Here is a 14,752-nt window from a genome sequence, read left to right on the forward strand (position 1 = left end):
AGTGAAGGTATCTTGTTAAAAAAGGAATTGAAAGTGCACTGTCAAAAAAAGGAATTGAAAGTGGTTAGAAATTCTAACTTAGAACTAATACCTGTAATTAAACTAGCAATACTTGTCACTTAGTAGTTGTAAGAGTTGTACAAGCCGGGACTATTGCAATCATGTTGGAGATTGTTAATGACCAAATGCTGCTGCTTATCATATGAACTTTCTTGAAGAGGTTTCGGCGACTTAATGTGATTCTTCCGTTACATTATCTATGGATTTAACTTGTACGCACTGCCAGTTTAAAGATTTTAAGAGTCCCAGTGTAATTCATCCTATTATAGCTGGTTGATTACTATTTTTTACCTGGTTATTAATTAATGTTTATCATAGAGATTTAACCTGATTATGTAAATACTCATATTTTTTACGTTGCCGGTGCATAGAACTTAAACTCGTTATTTATTCTTGACTTGGGTTATGCTGCTTTATGGTGAATGAGAATACCATGGCAGTCCAGGGAGGTTGAAAGTAATGTTTCTGTCTGTGCATGGACTGAAGACACATGGTTCATCTGGATAAGAGATTTTGTGGCTAAGTATACTGTTTTTATTGTTTTTCTGGTGATAGAATTTCCCCTTTTTCTTTTTTTGGCGTATTGTTTCATGTTGTTTGCTTCACTTGTTTGCTATCAAATGCTTCAGTAGCTGATGCAGAGTTGTATATACCTCCCATTTTCATGGCTCATACTTTTGAGGTAAAGAGGATGTGTAACCTGTACAATTTTCTCCTTAAATTTAAGCCACTTGTCCAATATTATTACTTTGATTTAACTATATATATTGATTCTTTTAATTTATTTTGTGATTGTAATTTCTACATTCAAATTAAATAAATAAATAAATAATTAAAGTCATCCATAGTAAATGTTTAACTTAGTTATTTATTCAAAATAATACTGGTGGTATAGTGAACCTTATACATTTTATCTGTAGTTTGGCACAAATAAAATATGCGTTTCTCTCTCGAAAACTTTACTTAAATCTGTGCCGAAAAGAACATCTCTCTCTCTTGATTTTGAAAACTTTATTAAATCTGTGCCGAAAAGAACATAAGTTTGTTTTTAGAAATAATTTAATTATAAACCTTAATTAAATGATTTATAATTATGCAAATGTATATGGCTTATTCTAGACCATAAAATTCAAAAGTTTTTCTTTGTTCTCAAGCTTTATACTCACGAGTTACGACCCAATCAAAACACAATCACTTAAAATGAGACTTAGGGAGTATGTTTCATTACGTTGGAACTCTATTCAAAAGGACTGCTTTTCAAAGACATATCACATATCCAACCGATGATCTCCTTGGACAAATCCATTGAACAAATTAAAGTAAAAGGAACAAAGAAAGAAAACTAGATAGAAGAGCTTTCGTGAGCAAAAGTAAAGGCAACGAATTTGTCAAACAAACTAAAGGAGACATCAACCTGAACTCTTTGTCAATATTAGGGAATTAATTTGTGTTTGATTAGTAGTTTCAACTTGACAGGAGTTTTCCCTTTTTATATAGGTTTGCCGCCGTTCTTTCTTGTCGTAAACAAGAAAAGGTTTAGGTAAATAACTTAGCATTCAACCAAGTGTATCATTTATTCTCTTTGGTGCATGAGTGCCAGCAAATAATATTAAACCAATTCTGAAAAATATGTACATAAAATAACTAGTTTGATGAAGAGACCATGAGTTCACATGCCCCATATATTTACCTATAAATCCGCCCCGTAAACAAGTACCATAAGCACTAAGACAAACTAAACAGAAAAAGATAAAATGTAAACAAGGCTCTTTTTTCTTTTCTTTCTAAAATAGTTTTCCTGACTAGTAATTATGCCTTAACAATTTCTTGCAAAGCTTATGCAACTCTTCCACCACCTCATCAATGTCATTTTCTCCATTTTCTCTCATTATCTCACTAAATTCCTTTGCTTTTTCCCTCAATCTCTCTCCACTTTTCTCAAATACCACTTCTCTTACAATCCTAACCACCTCTTCTTTGCCAAGATTTCCTTCCTCATCTCTATGAATTTCCATTCCTACCCTTACCTCATTCACCAATAACCTTGCATTTAGTGGTTGATCATGTTGCATGGGCATGGCTATAATTGGAACACCATAATTAAGCGCTTCCATTACAACTCCATCCACAATGACTCACAAATCCTCCGATACTCGAATGCTCCAAAATTCTTTCTTGTGGTGCCCATCCTTCAATTACTATCCCTCTATTCTCAACTCTCTCAAAATACCATTTTGGTAAAACCTCTAAAATATTCTTTTTCTCTCCCATTGGAAATCTAACTACCCATATAAAATTCACCATGCTAAGCTCTAATCCTAGTGCCAATTCTTCAACTTCCTCATTGGACAAGAAACATTCAGAACCAAATGAAACAAAAATTGTTGAACATTTTTCTTTCTCATTGAGCCATTCAATGATCTCACAATGTTTCTCACCATCTTCTCGATCAATTTCTCGAACGAGAGGGCCAACTAGAACAAACTTTTTCTTGAATAAAATCGAGAGGTAATCGATATATTTGCCTTCGAGCTCTTTAAAAGTCTTGATCAAGACGATGTCATGTGATCTTTCAAAGCATCTCGTGACACCATTTTTCTCATCAATGCCATCATTCTCAAGCGAATCGAATATTTTCTTGTTTTTCCTATGCTCATAATCACGAAAAAAGATTTCGCGAAAAGGGTAATCAAGACTTGGATTATTATTCCTACGATGATAGTGATAACTGTTTGATGCAGCACCAGGAGTGAGAAATAGGACAGCTGGGATATTTAATGTAGCGACCATTGTTGGAATGCATGGCTGGAGAAAATCATAGATAATTAAATCTGGTTTTAAAGTATCAAGAATTGTGAAAATATCAGGTTTGGACATAAGAAAGGCCTTTTTTAAAGTGTTCATGATAAGATGGGGTGGAAGGCCATTTGTGGTGTGGTAATGAGGAGGAAGTTGAGGTAAATTTGGAAGTTGGATTTCCATTAACTTAATACGTATGGAATCAATGGGAGAAAGTCTTTGTTTGAAAAAAGTGAGATTTACTGGTGTAGTAAAGAGATAAGTAATGAAATTTCTCTTTGAAAGTGCTTTTGCTAGCTCTAGAAATGGGCAGATATGACCATGAGCTAGCCATGGCAACATCACAATTCTAATGTTTTTCTTTCTTGTTTCCATGATTACTTAAAAATTCTTGGACAAATACTAAAGAATTTATATGTAAATTATCTAAACAATGGATAGAAATGAAGATTATAACGTGGCAAATGCAAAGGGGAATTTGATAACGTGGATGAATTGAGGATAACAACTGATGGGAGTTGCGGTGAGGTTCGTTTTTTGTGTAGAAATTCTTGTTTCGAAAAATTGGTTGGAACTTTAGTTGTTGAGAAAAGTTTTTGGACCTAGTTAAAACTCGGAAAGAAAAATTTAATTTTGTATCCCAAACAGATTGTCTAGAGATCTGACCAAGGAAATCTGCATACACCACGATGGAAGAAATATACAGGAAAAATCTATAACTTTGAAAAGAAGGTGTCTACCTCTTCCCATTTACATAAGCTTTGGTGGTGTGAGGGTTATATATTATTCGATCTCTCACCAACATTTAATATCGGCTACTTTGACCACCACTCCAATGTTAGCATAGGTACTCTTCAATGCAGCAGGGACGAGACAATGTGGCATACTTTGATCATGTACATAAGTGTTGTCCTTCGTCTAGACAACATGGAATCTCTCAACAACTTCCGTTCTTTTATAGGGTCCTACGGGGATAGGTTGCCCAAGCCTTTCCACTCTTCCTCTCTCCATAAGACATTAAGACCTCATATGTTTTTATTAAGATTAAAACGTCTGAACCTGAATACACATATGAATATTAGTATGTGTATTAAGATTAAAACGTCTGAATCTAAATACACATAAGAATATTAAGATGTTATATTAAGATCTGGATACTAAATAATTAAGATTGTTTATTTTCTCTGAATTTATATATTTTGTCTTTATTTAAACATTAATAAATGTAAATCCAATCAAATAATCCTAATTAGTAAAAATTTATATTAGTAAAATATTTTTAAAAAAGTTTATGGTGGTTAGTGGTGGTGGTAGCTAAAGATTGTGGTTGTAGGTGTTGACTGGGTAGTAGCTGGTGGGTGATGGTGGTTGATGGTAGTGATTATGGGTAGTAGATGGTGGATAATAGTAGCAATTAACAGTCGTGATTGATGGTGGTGGTGACTAATAACTGCGATGGGTGATATATAGCGTTGACTGATAGTGGTGGTCGATGGTTATTGTGGTAATTAGGGGTGTATAAAGGAAACCGACAAACTGCATCAAACCGATAATTCGAATCAAACCGAGAAAACAAATCCGACTATGGTTTGGTTTGATTTGGTTTGGTGTTGGGGAAAAAAACCCGATCATAATTGGTTTGGGTTTGGTTTTAACTAAAGAAAGTCAAACTGAAACCAAACCAACCCGACATTACATATATAGAAGTTTTAAAGATATTTAATACATAAAAATATTTATTGTAGTATCTTTTAACGTATAATTTTAAACTTGGACTTATATTTCTTGAATGTTACAATAAGTTTTATAGTCAATATTAATGCTAATAAAAGACATTCAATTAAATTGTACTAGGAATGACAATAGTGTTGGATATCTATTTTTTTAGTTTTTCTATGGTTTAGATAAAATGCACAACTTATTTTTTATAATGTTTAGTCAGGTAAAAATAGTACTTGTTACTCTTACATATTTTAGCAACTTAGTAATTTTAGATTATATTTATTTTCATTATGGCTTACTAATAATATTTATTTTATGCGATTTTATTATCTTTATTGTTGAATATTTTGGTACAATGCCATAACTCACCTCATATTTTATGTTATTTTCGTGAAAAACATCTTATATAGATATGTCTTACTAGGATCAGAGAAATTTTTGGAGCACAAATTCTATGTTTTGTACTATGAAGACATTACGAAGAAAACCCCCCCGAAATAACCCGAAAAACCCGAGATTAAAAAATTCGACTTTTGTTGGTTTGGTTTGGTCTTTCGATTTAATAACCCGACACAATTGGTTTAGCTTGATAATTGAAAAATCCGAACCAATCCGACTTATGTACACCCCTAGTGGTAATAGTGATTGGTGGTGATGGCCGTAAATGATGGCTAGTGGTAGTGACAACTAACATTTATGCTTGACAACGATGGTGGTTGTGGATGAGGATTGATAGTAATGGGTGGTGCCTGGTGATGGTGGAGAACAATGGTAGCAGTGGTGGTGGTGGTGGTTAGTGGTAAAAGTGTAGGAGTTATGGTGAAATGTCATATTTTACATAAATTCTTGAATGTATAACATCTTAATGATATTAAAGACTATGTTATATATAAATCTTAATCATTAAGATCTTTCAGACCCATTAAGTGATTGTAAAATTAAAAAATAAACAGACTTAATGGTTAAGATTTGGATTATTAAGATTCAAATCTAAAAAATAATTGCACTTAATGATTAAGATCTGAAATATTATGAAATATTAAGAGTTAGATCTCCATTAAGTGCAAACAAATGAGGCGTAAGACCTCTCCTCTTTCCCTCGAGAGGGAAGATAAGAAAGGATTTTGTTTTTCTTTTGCCCGATAGAATAGGTACGGTGTACACAAGCTAAGTTGGATAGGCGTTATTACAAAAAAAAGGTCTATATATCTTCAATATTTCACCAACAAACACCTTTTCCCCTTGAATTATATATTGTCAGAATTGAACTTGTAAAATTTAAAATTTCCCAAGAAAGCCTGTTGTGAGTAGCTACTTCAAATCTTGATATACACAGCTGAAGTCTAAAATTCCAAGAGGACCAAGACAATGATCAGAAACATGTATTGCTGATGCATAGATAACATTTTCGTAGTTCTTGATCAAAATTTTGAATTGCACACTATTGTAAAGAGATTGATTACTACAATTGTGTTTTTCCTTCCAATTGTTAGGTTTTGAATATGCTAATATTCACATTGGGTGATTACAAAGTAACTCATGCAATTAACGAATTGACGACAGAGCTCCAGACAGACGCAACGGGAGATTAGTAATTTAAATTATATATACATTAATGGTGTAAAATATTCACATAATAATATCATTTCAAATTATAACAACTTTATTTTCTGTGAATTGAGTGTATATTTTCTTTACATCATCATTCATCACGTCAAGCCTACATAACACAATAGTAAACCTAGAAAATATAGTAAATAACCTAAAATAACCAGTTAAGATATAACGTAGTTTAAAAACCTTTTACACTGCAATGTATCATAAATTAACTCCAAAACCAAATCATACAGACAACAATACAAACTGTCAGTATTATTCCTGCTCTTTTCTTTATGTTTTTGGCTTCATAGGCCATAGCATTAACTGGCCTTGTCTACGATTTGAAAATTTGAAATTACAAAGTTTATTATTTTAATTGTGTAGTGAAATCATTGGACTTACTGTCTTCCAATACTCTTCATAATTAAATTGTTTAAGTTAAAATTAAACTCATCAAAATCTTTTTCTGCAAAGACATGCACATAAATAAATATACGAGCTCAACTCATGTCAAAAACTGAATGCATCATTTAAAAGAACTATTCTTAAGGGAGAGATATATAACGGAAACAAATACCTTAGTTCCATTCATGGCAAAATAAATACGACTCGCTAGACAATAAAACATAAACAGAAAAATATCAAAATAATATTATACTCCTACTAAATAAAGTCACTTGCGTCTTCATGCTCGTATTCTTGAAACTTTTCTTTCTTTCTTTTTCTCGATAAGTATTCTTCTAAGTTTTTCTGCAAGCGTTTCTTCTCTCATATATTCCTCCATATATTGAAGAGCAGCAATTGGGGGTTTGCGCAATAAAACTATAAGGGAATCACTGTTGTTTAATTCGAGACAAGATATTTGAAAAGATTCACCAGTAATGGTACAAGGAAACTTGCCAACTACAAACCTCTGAAACTTAATAGTGGAATGATCATAAGAATAAATAGAGGTAAAATTAGAATCATCATTATCATTAATATTAGGATTAGCCAGCAGTATTTCACCAGTTGGAAGGTTACCAATAGTGCACCAGCTCTCTATATTACATCTAACCTGAAGTTCTTCAGGTAAGGTGATGGAACATTTCCAACAATTCGACCCCTTCACCCTTCAATTCCCAGAGATCCAATTCTTGTGTAGTTGTGGCGGCGGCGATGAAACATCCCCCCGCCAAACCTCCCCTTAACTTCACTATTCTGGCGGCATCTGCAACTACAAGATTTTGATGATTTGCAGCAGCAGGAAGGAAGATAGTAAAAAAACAATGTTTTCTAAGGTTAAATGCCAGTATTTTCCGTTTAGAGTTGTCGCATTCGACCAACCAATACACAGAGTCATTTATCCAAACACTTGGTGTGCATGACAAATCCATACTTACTTGAAGATCATGAGTAGGCGACAGCTTTATCCAGTTGTGTACTTTCTGCTTATACTCTTGGTCTTTGTTTTGTTCATATCCACTCCTCCTAGAGTAAGAATCTCTAGGAAATTAACATTATCACTATCGAAGAGGCCGCCAATGCATAGCAACTTGTAGGAGCCAATAAAGGGATCGAATCCGAAACGAAATTGAGTTTCATATTTATTAGGACGGAAAAACGAGGGGAGTGGGAGTTCCATTGTTTCAAAAGTGTAGGAATTGCAGAGAATAAGGTCACCAAATGGAGTATAAAAACAAAAGAGGCCATTGATTACTTCTCTGAATCCAATTTCAGCAGTACCGAACTGCTGCTCGATAAAAGGAGGAAGAGGAGAAGGGATATTAGTAAGACGGAGCCTTAATAGGAAAAAGGAGCTAGAATTGGATATGACGATCCCTATGTTGCGGCCGTTACGCAGTTTCATGAATTCATGTTCGCAGATGATTGAGCGCCAGGTTTTTGAGACAGACTTGTATCGGTACAGAGACTTCGATGGCAGCAATATTTATCCGAAAAATCGGATAACGTTAGATTTGTGTATGGTTATAAGGATATGCGATACAATTTGATATAAATCGTGTAGAGAAATAGAAATATGTGTATTCTTGACTATGAGAATAAAAATAGTGAGCAGAAAGAATGAGTAAAACAAGCACAAAGGGATATCTTTTTATCTGAGAAGTGATTTTTTGTCTCTATCATTACAAAAAATAATAAAACAAAGCAAATAGTGGAAGGCCCATGATGACTTGTCTTTTCCTTGATTCCCGCCAAGATTTTCTCTCTTGGTGCGGTCGCAACGGCTCTTGTCTGTGAGCTTGATACTGGCTCGAACTCGTTACTCGTTCAATCAGTGATGAATGCGGTGGGGCCCGCTTGCCTCTTCAACGAGGCCCAACATGCTTTGAATCGGGTAACTCTGATGGCCTTTTCGCCGCTTCTTTTACACAGAGTTGTAGGTAATTCTAATGTCTCTCATTTTGTTTGCAGGCTTCGGTGTTGCATCACGAGGCCTTTCTTCGAATTAGGGAGGAGCATGATGCCGAGGTTCGGAGCCTCACTGAGAAGAGTGACTCGTACAAGCTTCTTAGTGAAAAACTTTGAGCAGATTTGGCAGCGACTCGGGAAGAGCATGAGGAGATGGCTGAGCAGGTATTCTGAATGCTCCATGATAGTGAAGATGAAAAAGAGATAACCACTAACGATCCGATTCTGCAGGTTCGGCAGAGGATCGAGCAGATTGGACGGCTTAACTCTCAGGTAGATGCGCTACTGGCCGAGGTAGAGGAATTTAAAAAGTGTATGGATAACCTTGCCTCGAAAAAGGAAAGTCGTCGAAGCTCAGTTGGAGCTGTCCGATGCCCAACTTCGATCTACGAAAGAAAATGCTTTGGGGCTGATTGAAAAGATAAGAGAGCTTCAACATCGGTTGGATTTGGCCACTTTAGATAAAACAGATATGGCCAAAGAACTCAAAGTGGTCAGATCTGAAGTGATCGAGGCCAACAAAAGAGCCGATGCCAAAGTGGCTCAGTTCAGGATCAATGTCAAGGTTAACCAAGTTAAAGATGCGAGCATGGTCGAACATGCAAAGTGGCAGGCTCGGAGAGAGGCTCTTGAGGAGGTCAGAGCTCAGGGCTTCGATGTTGGGGCCGAGATTGAAGTCGCCAGGGCGGAGGAGAACAAAGCTCGGAGGTTGGCCTTTCCTGAGGAAGACTCTGATGACTCGGGGGAGTCTGAAGACGAGGACGAAGCCGAGAATACGACCTCCAATGAAGATTGAGTCATTTAGGGCCTTAGGTCGATCGCTTCATTCATTCGATACCGTTTTCGGTTTTTGTATAAAGAACTTCCTTTTGGAAGAGTAGCCGCCTCTGTACAAAATATTTGTAAATATAAATCTTTCCTCTTTTTGTAGAAAAATAGCCTTTCAAACTAAATAGATAGTTTGAATTTAAATCTTTGTTGCCTTCGGGCCTCGTGGGTAGTCCCCTTTGCTTTATCGGGCTCGAACATCCTTCAGCTTAAATAGTCAAGTGTTCGTTTTAATTCGAAGAAATGAGTAGTATTACTCGAAATAATGTAGCCCGTAGGCGTAATAGTCAAAGTAGCCCGTAGGCTTAATGGTCGAGTGAGTGATTGCTCGAACTCGAAATAAAGGTAACCCGTAGGCTTAGTAGTCGAGTGAGTGATTGCTCGAACTCGAAATAAAAGTAGCATGTAGGCTTAGTAGTCGAAGTAGCCCGTAAGCTTAATGGTCGAGTGAGTGATTGCTCGAACTCGAAATAAAGGTAGCCCGTAGGCGTAATAGTCAAAGTAGCCCGTAGGCTTAATGGTCGAGTGAGTGATTGCTCGAACTCGAAATAAAGGTAGCCTGTAGGCTTAGTAGTCGAATTAGCCCGTAGGATTAATGGTCGAGTGAGTGATTGCTCGAACTCGAAATAAAGGTAGCCCGTAGGCTTGGCAGTCGAGCGAATAAATCGAACTCGATGCAATGTAGCCCGTAGGCGTAATAGTCAAAGTAGCCCGTAGGCTTAATGGTCGAGTGAGTGATTGCTCGAACTCGAAATAAAGGTAGCCCGTAGGCTTAGTAGTCGAAGTAGCCGTAGGCTTAATGGTCGAGTGAGTGATTGCTCGAACTCGAAATAAAGGTAGCCCGTAGGCTTGGCAGTCGAGCGAATAAATCGAACTCGATGCAATGTAGCCCGTAGGCGTAATAGTCAAAGTAGCCCGTAGGCTTAATGGTCGAGTGAGTGATTGCTCGAACTCGAAATAAAGGTAGCATGTAGGCTTAGTAGTCGAGTGAGTGATTGCTCGAACTCGAAATAAAAGTAGCCCGTAGGCTTAGTAGTCAAAGTAGCCCGTAGGCTTAATGGTCGAGTGAGTGATTGCTCGAACTCGAAATAAAGGTAGCCCGTAAACTTGGTAGTCGAGCGAATGATTCAAACTCGATGCAATGTAGCCCTTAGGCGTAATGGTCGAGTAAGCTCTTGTTCCAACTCGATCATGTTTGCATAATAAATCTTGAACATAGAATATCGGTAAAGAAGAAAGCTTTCTTTGAAAGTCATTATACATGGGTTCATGTTTTGCATCAGGGCTCGGGCCAACTACATAAGCATGGCTCGTTTTGATCATTTGGCCCTTACAACGTTTCCCGTTGAGACACTGTTTGTCATGAAATAACGAAGTAACTTCCTTTGCACCGAACTTGATAATCATCACAGGTGCGTTCAATGAGAAAGCCCCCCAGTGTACGATGTTGATTTTAAAGAGGCCTCAGATACTCAGCAGTAGTATCGTTTTTTCTATATGGCTGGTATCGATCTCTGGTCGACTTTTGCTTTTTCGTAATGGACTTAGAAATAAATTGGTCATCTTCGACTCTTATTTTGGATTGATATCGATTGTACACATCGGTCCAAGTAATAGCTGGGTACTCGATCAGATTTTGCTTCAGCCGCCGTGAAGCCATCGAGCTTCGCTCGTTTAGACCATGAGTGAAAACTTGAACAACCCAATCGTTTGTGACTGGTGGCAGATCCATTCGTTCCATTTGAAAACGAGCTACGAAGTCCCTTAACATCTCGTTATCCTTTTGTATTACCTTGAACAGGTCTGACTTTCTGGTTTCGACCTTTATGGCTCTGGCATGTGCTTTTATGAAGCAATCTGTAAGCATAGCAAAATAATCAATAGAGTTAGATGGTAAATTATGGTACCATACCAATGCCCCCTTTGACAGGGTTTCACCGAATTTTTTCAATAATACAGATTCGATCTCATCATCTTCCAAATCATTGCCCTTGATGGCACACGTGTAAGAAGTGACGTGCTCGTTGGGGTCGGTCGTTCCATTATATTTGGGTATTTTGGGCATACGGAATTTTTTGGGGATTGATTTTGGGGCTGCACTCGAGGGAAAAGGCTTTTGAATGAATTTCTTCGAATCTAGCCCTTTTATCATTGGTGGAGCTCCTGGGATCTGATCGGCCCTGTAGTTATATGTTTCCATTTTTTTATCGTTGGCTTCGACTCGTTTTGTGAGTTGCTCGAGCAATTTAGTAATTTCGGGAGTAGTCCCCGATTCTGGCTCATTTGACTTCACTATGGCTAGTTCCGTTCTGTGGGTGATTTCTCGAATCGGATTGGGCTCCGGCCTGCTTTGTTCCTGAGTTTGACTCTGCAACTGAGCTATCGCTATTTGCTAGGCTTGCAACATCTCAAAGATCATCCGTAAGCTGACTCTGATCTCCTTCGCGTTATGGGTGTCTCGAGCTATGGGTCGAGTACCGCCTTGAACACTTTTTTCCAGTTCGGAACGTTGGTTCGCCTCAAGATCCACTTGTGAATTGACATCTAGCGGTACTTTGACTCGAGCTTCGGTGACATCGTTAATTCGCCTCCCGTCCCTGGGTGTCAAGTTGTTGATTTCATCTTGAAGGCCGACTTCATGGTCGATAGGCAAAGCCATCAATCGAGGGTTTGCCATTGTTTATCTAAAGTTGTAAACTGGTGTGTATTGCAGATTTGTATCAAACAACCACTGTTACCCTTGGCCCCATGATGGGAGCCAAACTGTTTACCCGAAAAAACGGATAACGCTAGATTTGTGTATGGTTCAAGGATATGCGATACAATTTGATATAAATCGTGTAGAGAAATAGAAATATGTGTATTCTTGACTATGAGAATGAAAATAGTGAGCAGAAAGAATGAGTAAAACAAGCATAAGGGGATATATTTTTATCTGAGAAGTGATTTTTTGTCTCTGCCATTAGCTTACAAGGATTCCCCATTTTATAGAAGAGGGTCATTACAAAAAATAATAAAACAAAGCAAATAGTGGAAGGCCCATGATGACTTGTTTTTTCCTTGATTCCCACCAAGATTCTCTCTCTTGGTGCGGTTGCAACGACTCTTGTGTGTGAGCTCGATATTGGCTCGAACTCGTTACTAGGTCAGGCCCTTCGGTCTTGGCTCGAGTTCGACCTTCGAGATGGACGTCGCGCCTTTCCGACCTCGAAGCAGTGCCTTGCGGATCGATTCGATCACGGGCTCGATAGGGTTATCGAGCCGACTCCTCGAGCGACCTTCGGGCTCGAGGCTCGTTAGTACCGACTACGGAGCGCACTCCCAAAATCTCATTCCGACTTTTTAACACTTGAACTCGATCGAACGTAGGAAGGCTGAAATCTATTTTGACCGTATACAAATAACATAACCTCCCTTACCATATCTTCAGGTAACACCATTTCACGTGCCAATGCTAGTGCTAACCACCGTCGCCGTCTCTTCTTCTAGGCTTTTCTCCTAGTTGTAGTGTTGAATAAGAATAGAATAGTATAAAAACTTACCCGCAGCCCTTAAATACCAAATAACTCTAATTTATTTCATCGAGTCAAATTAAGGTAAGTGCATATATTATTAATTAATAGGGGTAATATATTTTAGTGGTAAAGAAGATATGTGTCATATATTCATTCGATTGGTATAAACACCGGATTATCGGGAATTTTTTACCATAAAAGCATTAGCATGGAAATACGAATCAAACATGTTAAATTTTATAACGTGGTTAATAGACAAACGAATTGATTTAATCCCAAAATGATAAACAAATTAAATAAAATGAAAGACTTGATGTATAGCCAACATAAGATAAAGTGGGGAGCCTTGACGCAAGCTAAAGCGCAGGAGTTGGGGGTCAAGCTGGTGACTATGGGGGCTTGGAGGAGTAGTAGGGACGCACACGCTATGTGGACCATGACTGCGCAGTGCATTAGGGAAGCTGCGAGAGAGGTATTAGGGGTCTCAAGGGGTTACTCTAGTGGTCACACGGGAGACTGGTGGTGGAATGAAGAGGTGCAAGGAAAAGTGGAAACCAAGAAAGAAGCGTATCTGAAGTAAGTGAAAAGTGTAGACGAGGAGGAGAAGAGGGCGAATAAGGAGCATTATAAGTTGGCTAAGAAAGAGGCAAAGCTAGTAGTTATGGTGGCCAAGACTGCATCTTTTAGTCGTTTATATGAGGAACTCGAGGGCCGAGGTGGGGATAAGAGATTTTTCAGGTTAGCCAAGGCGCGAGAAAGGAAGGCGCGTGACTTGGACCAAGTAAAGTGCATCAAGGACGAAGAAGGTAGAGTTTTGTTGGATGATGGGCTAATTCGTCGGAGATGGCAGACCTACTTCCATAGTCTCTTGAACGAGGAGGGAGACAAGAGCATTGTACTGTGTGATTTGGAACTCTCTGGGAGTCGCTATGACTTTGGGTACTGTAGGCGGATTAAAGTTGATGAAGTTGAGGAGGTTATGCGTAAGATTAGTAGAGGCAAAGCGACCGGGCCGGATGAAATTTCAGTGGAGTTTTGGAAGAGTGCGGGCAAGACAGGCTTGGAGTGAACCTATTTCCTTTTGGTCTGTTCCAAAAAGAATGACCCCTTTCTAAATTTGGAAACAATTTTGCTTAAACTTACAATTTTTCCCTTAATGAGAAGCTTTTATAACCACACAAATACTCTGGGCCGCCTTTTCAATTGTTTAGGACCACAAATTCAAAAGTCTTTATTTTTTATTAAACTCCTTGCCTAGTCAAACATGTTCACATAAATTGGAACGGAAGAAGTATCATTTTTTGAACGAAGAAGATGCCCAAAGATTGGAGGTGGAACGCGATGGTTCCTGTATACAAGAACAAGGGTGATATCCAAAATTGTAATAACTATCGGGGTATCAAGCTGCTTAGCCATAATATGAAAGTCTGGGAGAGAGTGGTAGAGCTAAGGGTGAGAAGTAGTGTGTCTATATCTGAGAACCCGTTTGGGTTTATGCCGGGGCGTTCGACTACATAAGTCATCCACCTTGTTAGGAGATTGATGGAGTAATATAGGGAGAGAAAGAAGGACTTGCATATGGTGTTCATCGACTTAGAAAAAGCATACAATAAAGTTCCGAGGGAGGTTTTGTGGCGATGTTTGGAGGCTAGAGGTGTACCCGTTGCCTACGTTAGGTTGATTAAGGACATGTATAATGGAGTAAATATCTGAGTGAGAGCGGTGGGTGGGGACTCAGACCATTTTCCGATTATGATGGGGTTGCATCAGGAGTCGACACTCAGCCCTTTTTGTTTGCTCTGGTGATGGACGTACTA

At 38.0% G+C, this 14,752-nt stretch overlaps 1 protein-coding gene, 1 long non-coding RNA gene and 1 pseudogene across 2 annotated transcripts; 1 reads left to right on the forward strand and 2 right to left on the reverse strand.

Moving 5' to 3' along the window:
• Positions 1 to 1,708: 1,708 nt before the first annotated feature.
• Positions 1,709 to 3,297, reverse strand: LOC104114342 (UDP-glucosyltransferase 29-like; annotated as a pseudogene).
• A 3,708-nt stretch (positions 3,298 to 7,005) lies between these two features.
• LOC104114338 (uncharacterized) lies at positions 7,006 to 8,333 on the reverse strand. Its single transcript, XR_011407996.1, has 2 exons — positions 7,563 to 8,333; positions 7,006 to 7,396 (listed from the first exon to the last, which is right to left on the reverse strand). It is a non-coding gene; the product is annotated as an uncharacterized lncRNA (long non-coding RNA).
• A 5,263-nt stretch (positions 8,334 to 13,596) lies between these two features.
• Positions 13,597 to 14,004, forward strand: LOC138893074 (uncharacterized). The gene has a single exon (XM_070176844.1). It carries the CDS (start codon positions 13,597 to 13,599, stop codon positions 14,002 to 14,004), a length of 408 nt encoding a protein of 135 aa, XP_070032945.1.
• Positions 14,005 to 14,752: the final 748 nt, after the last annotated feature.

Source organism: Nicotiana tomentosiformis, chromosome 5 (genome assembly GCF_000390325.3).
Source record: "Nicotiana tomentosiformis chromosome 5, ASM39032v3, whole genome shotgun sequence".
Lineage (NCBI taxonomy): Eukaryota > Viridiplantae > Streptophyta > Magnoliopsida > Solanales > Solanaceae > Nicotiana > Nicotiana tomentosiformis.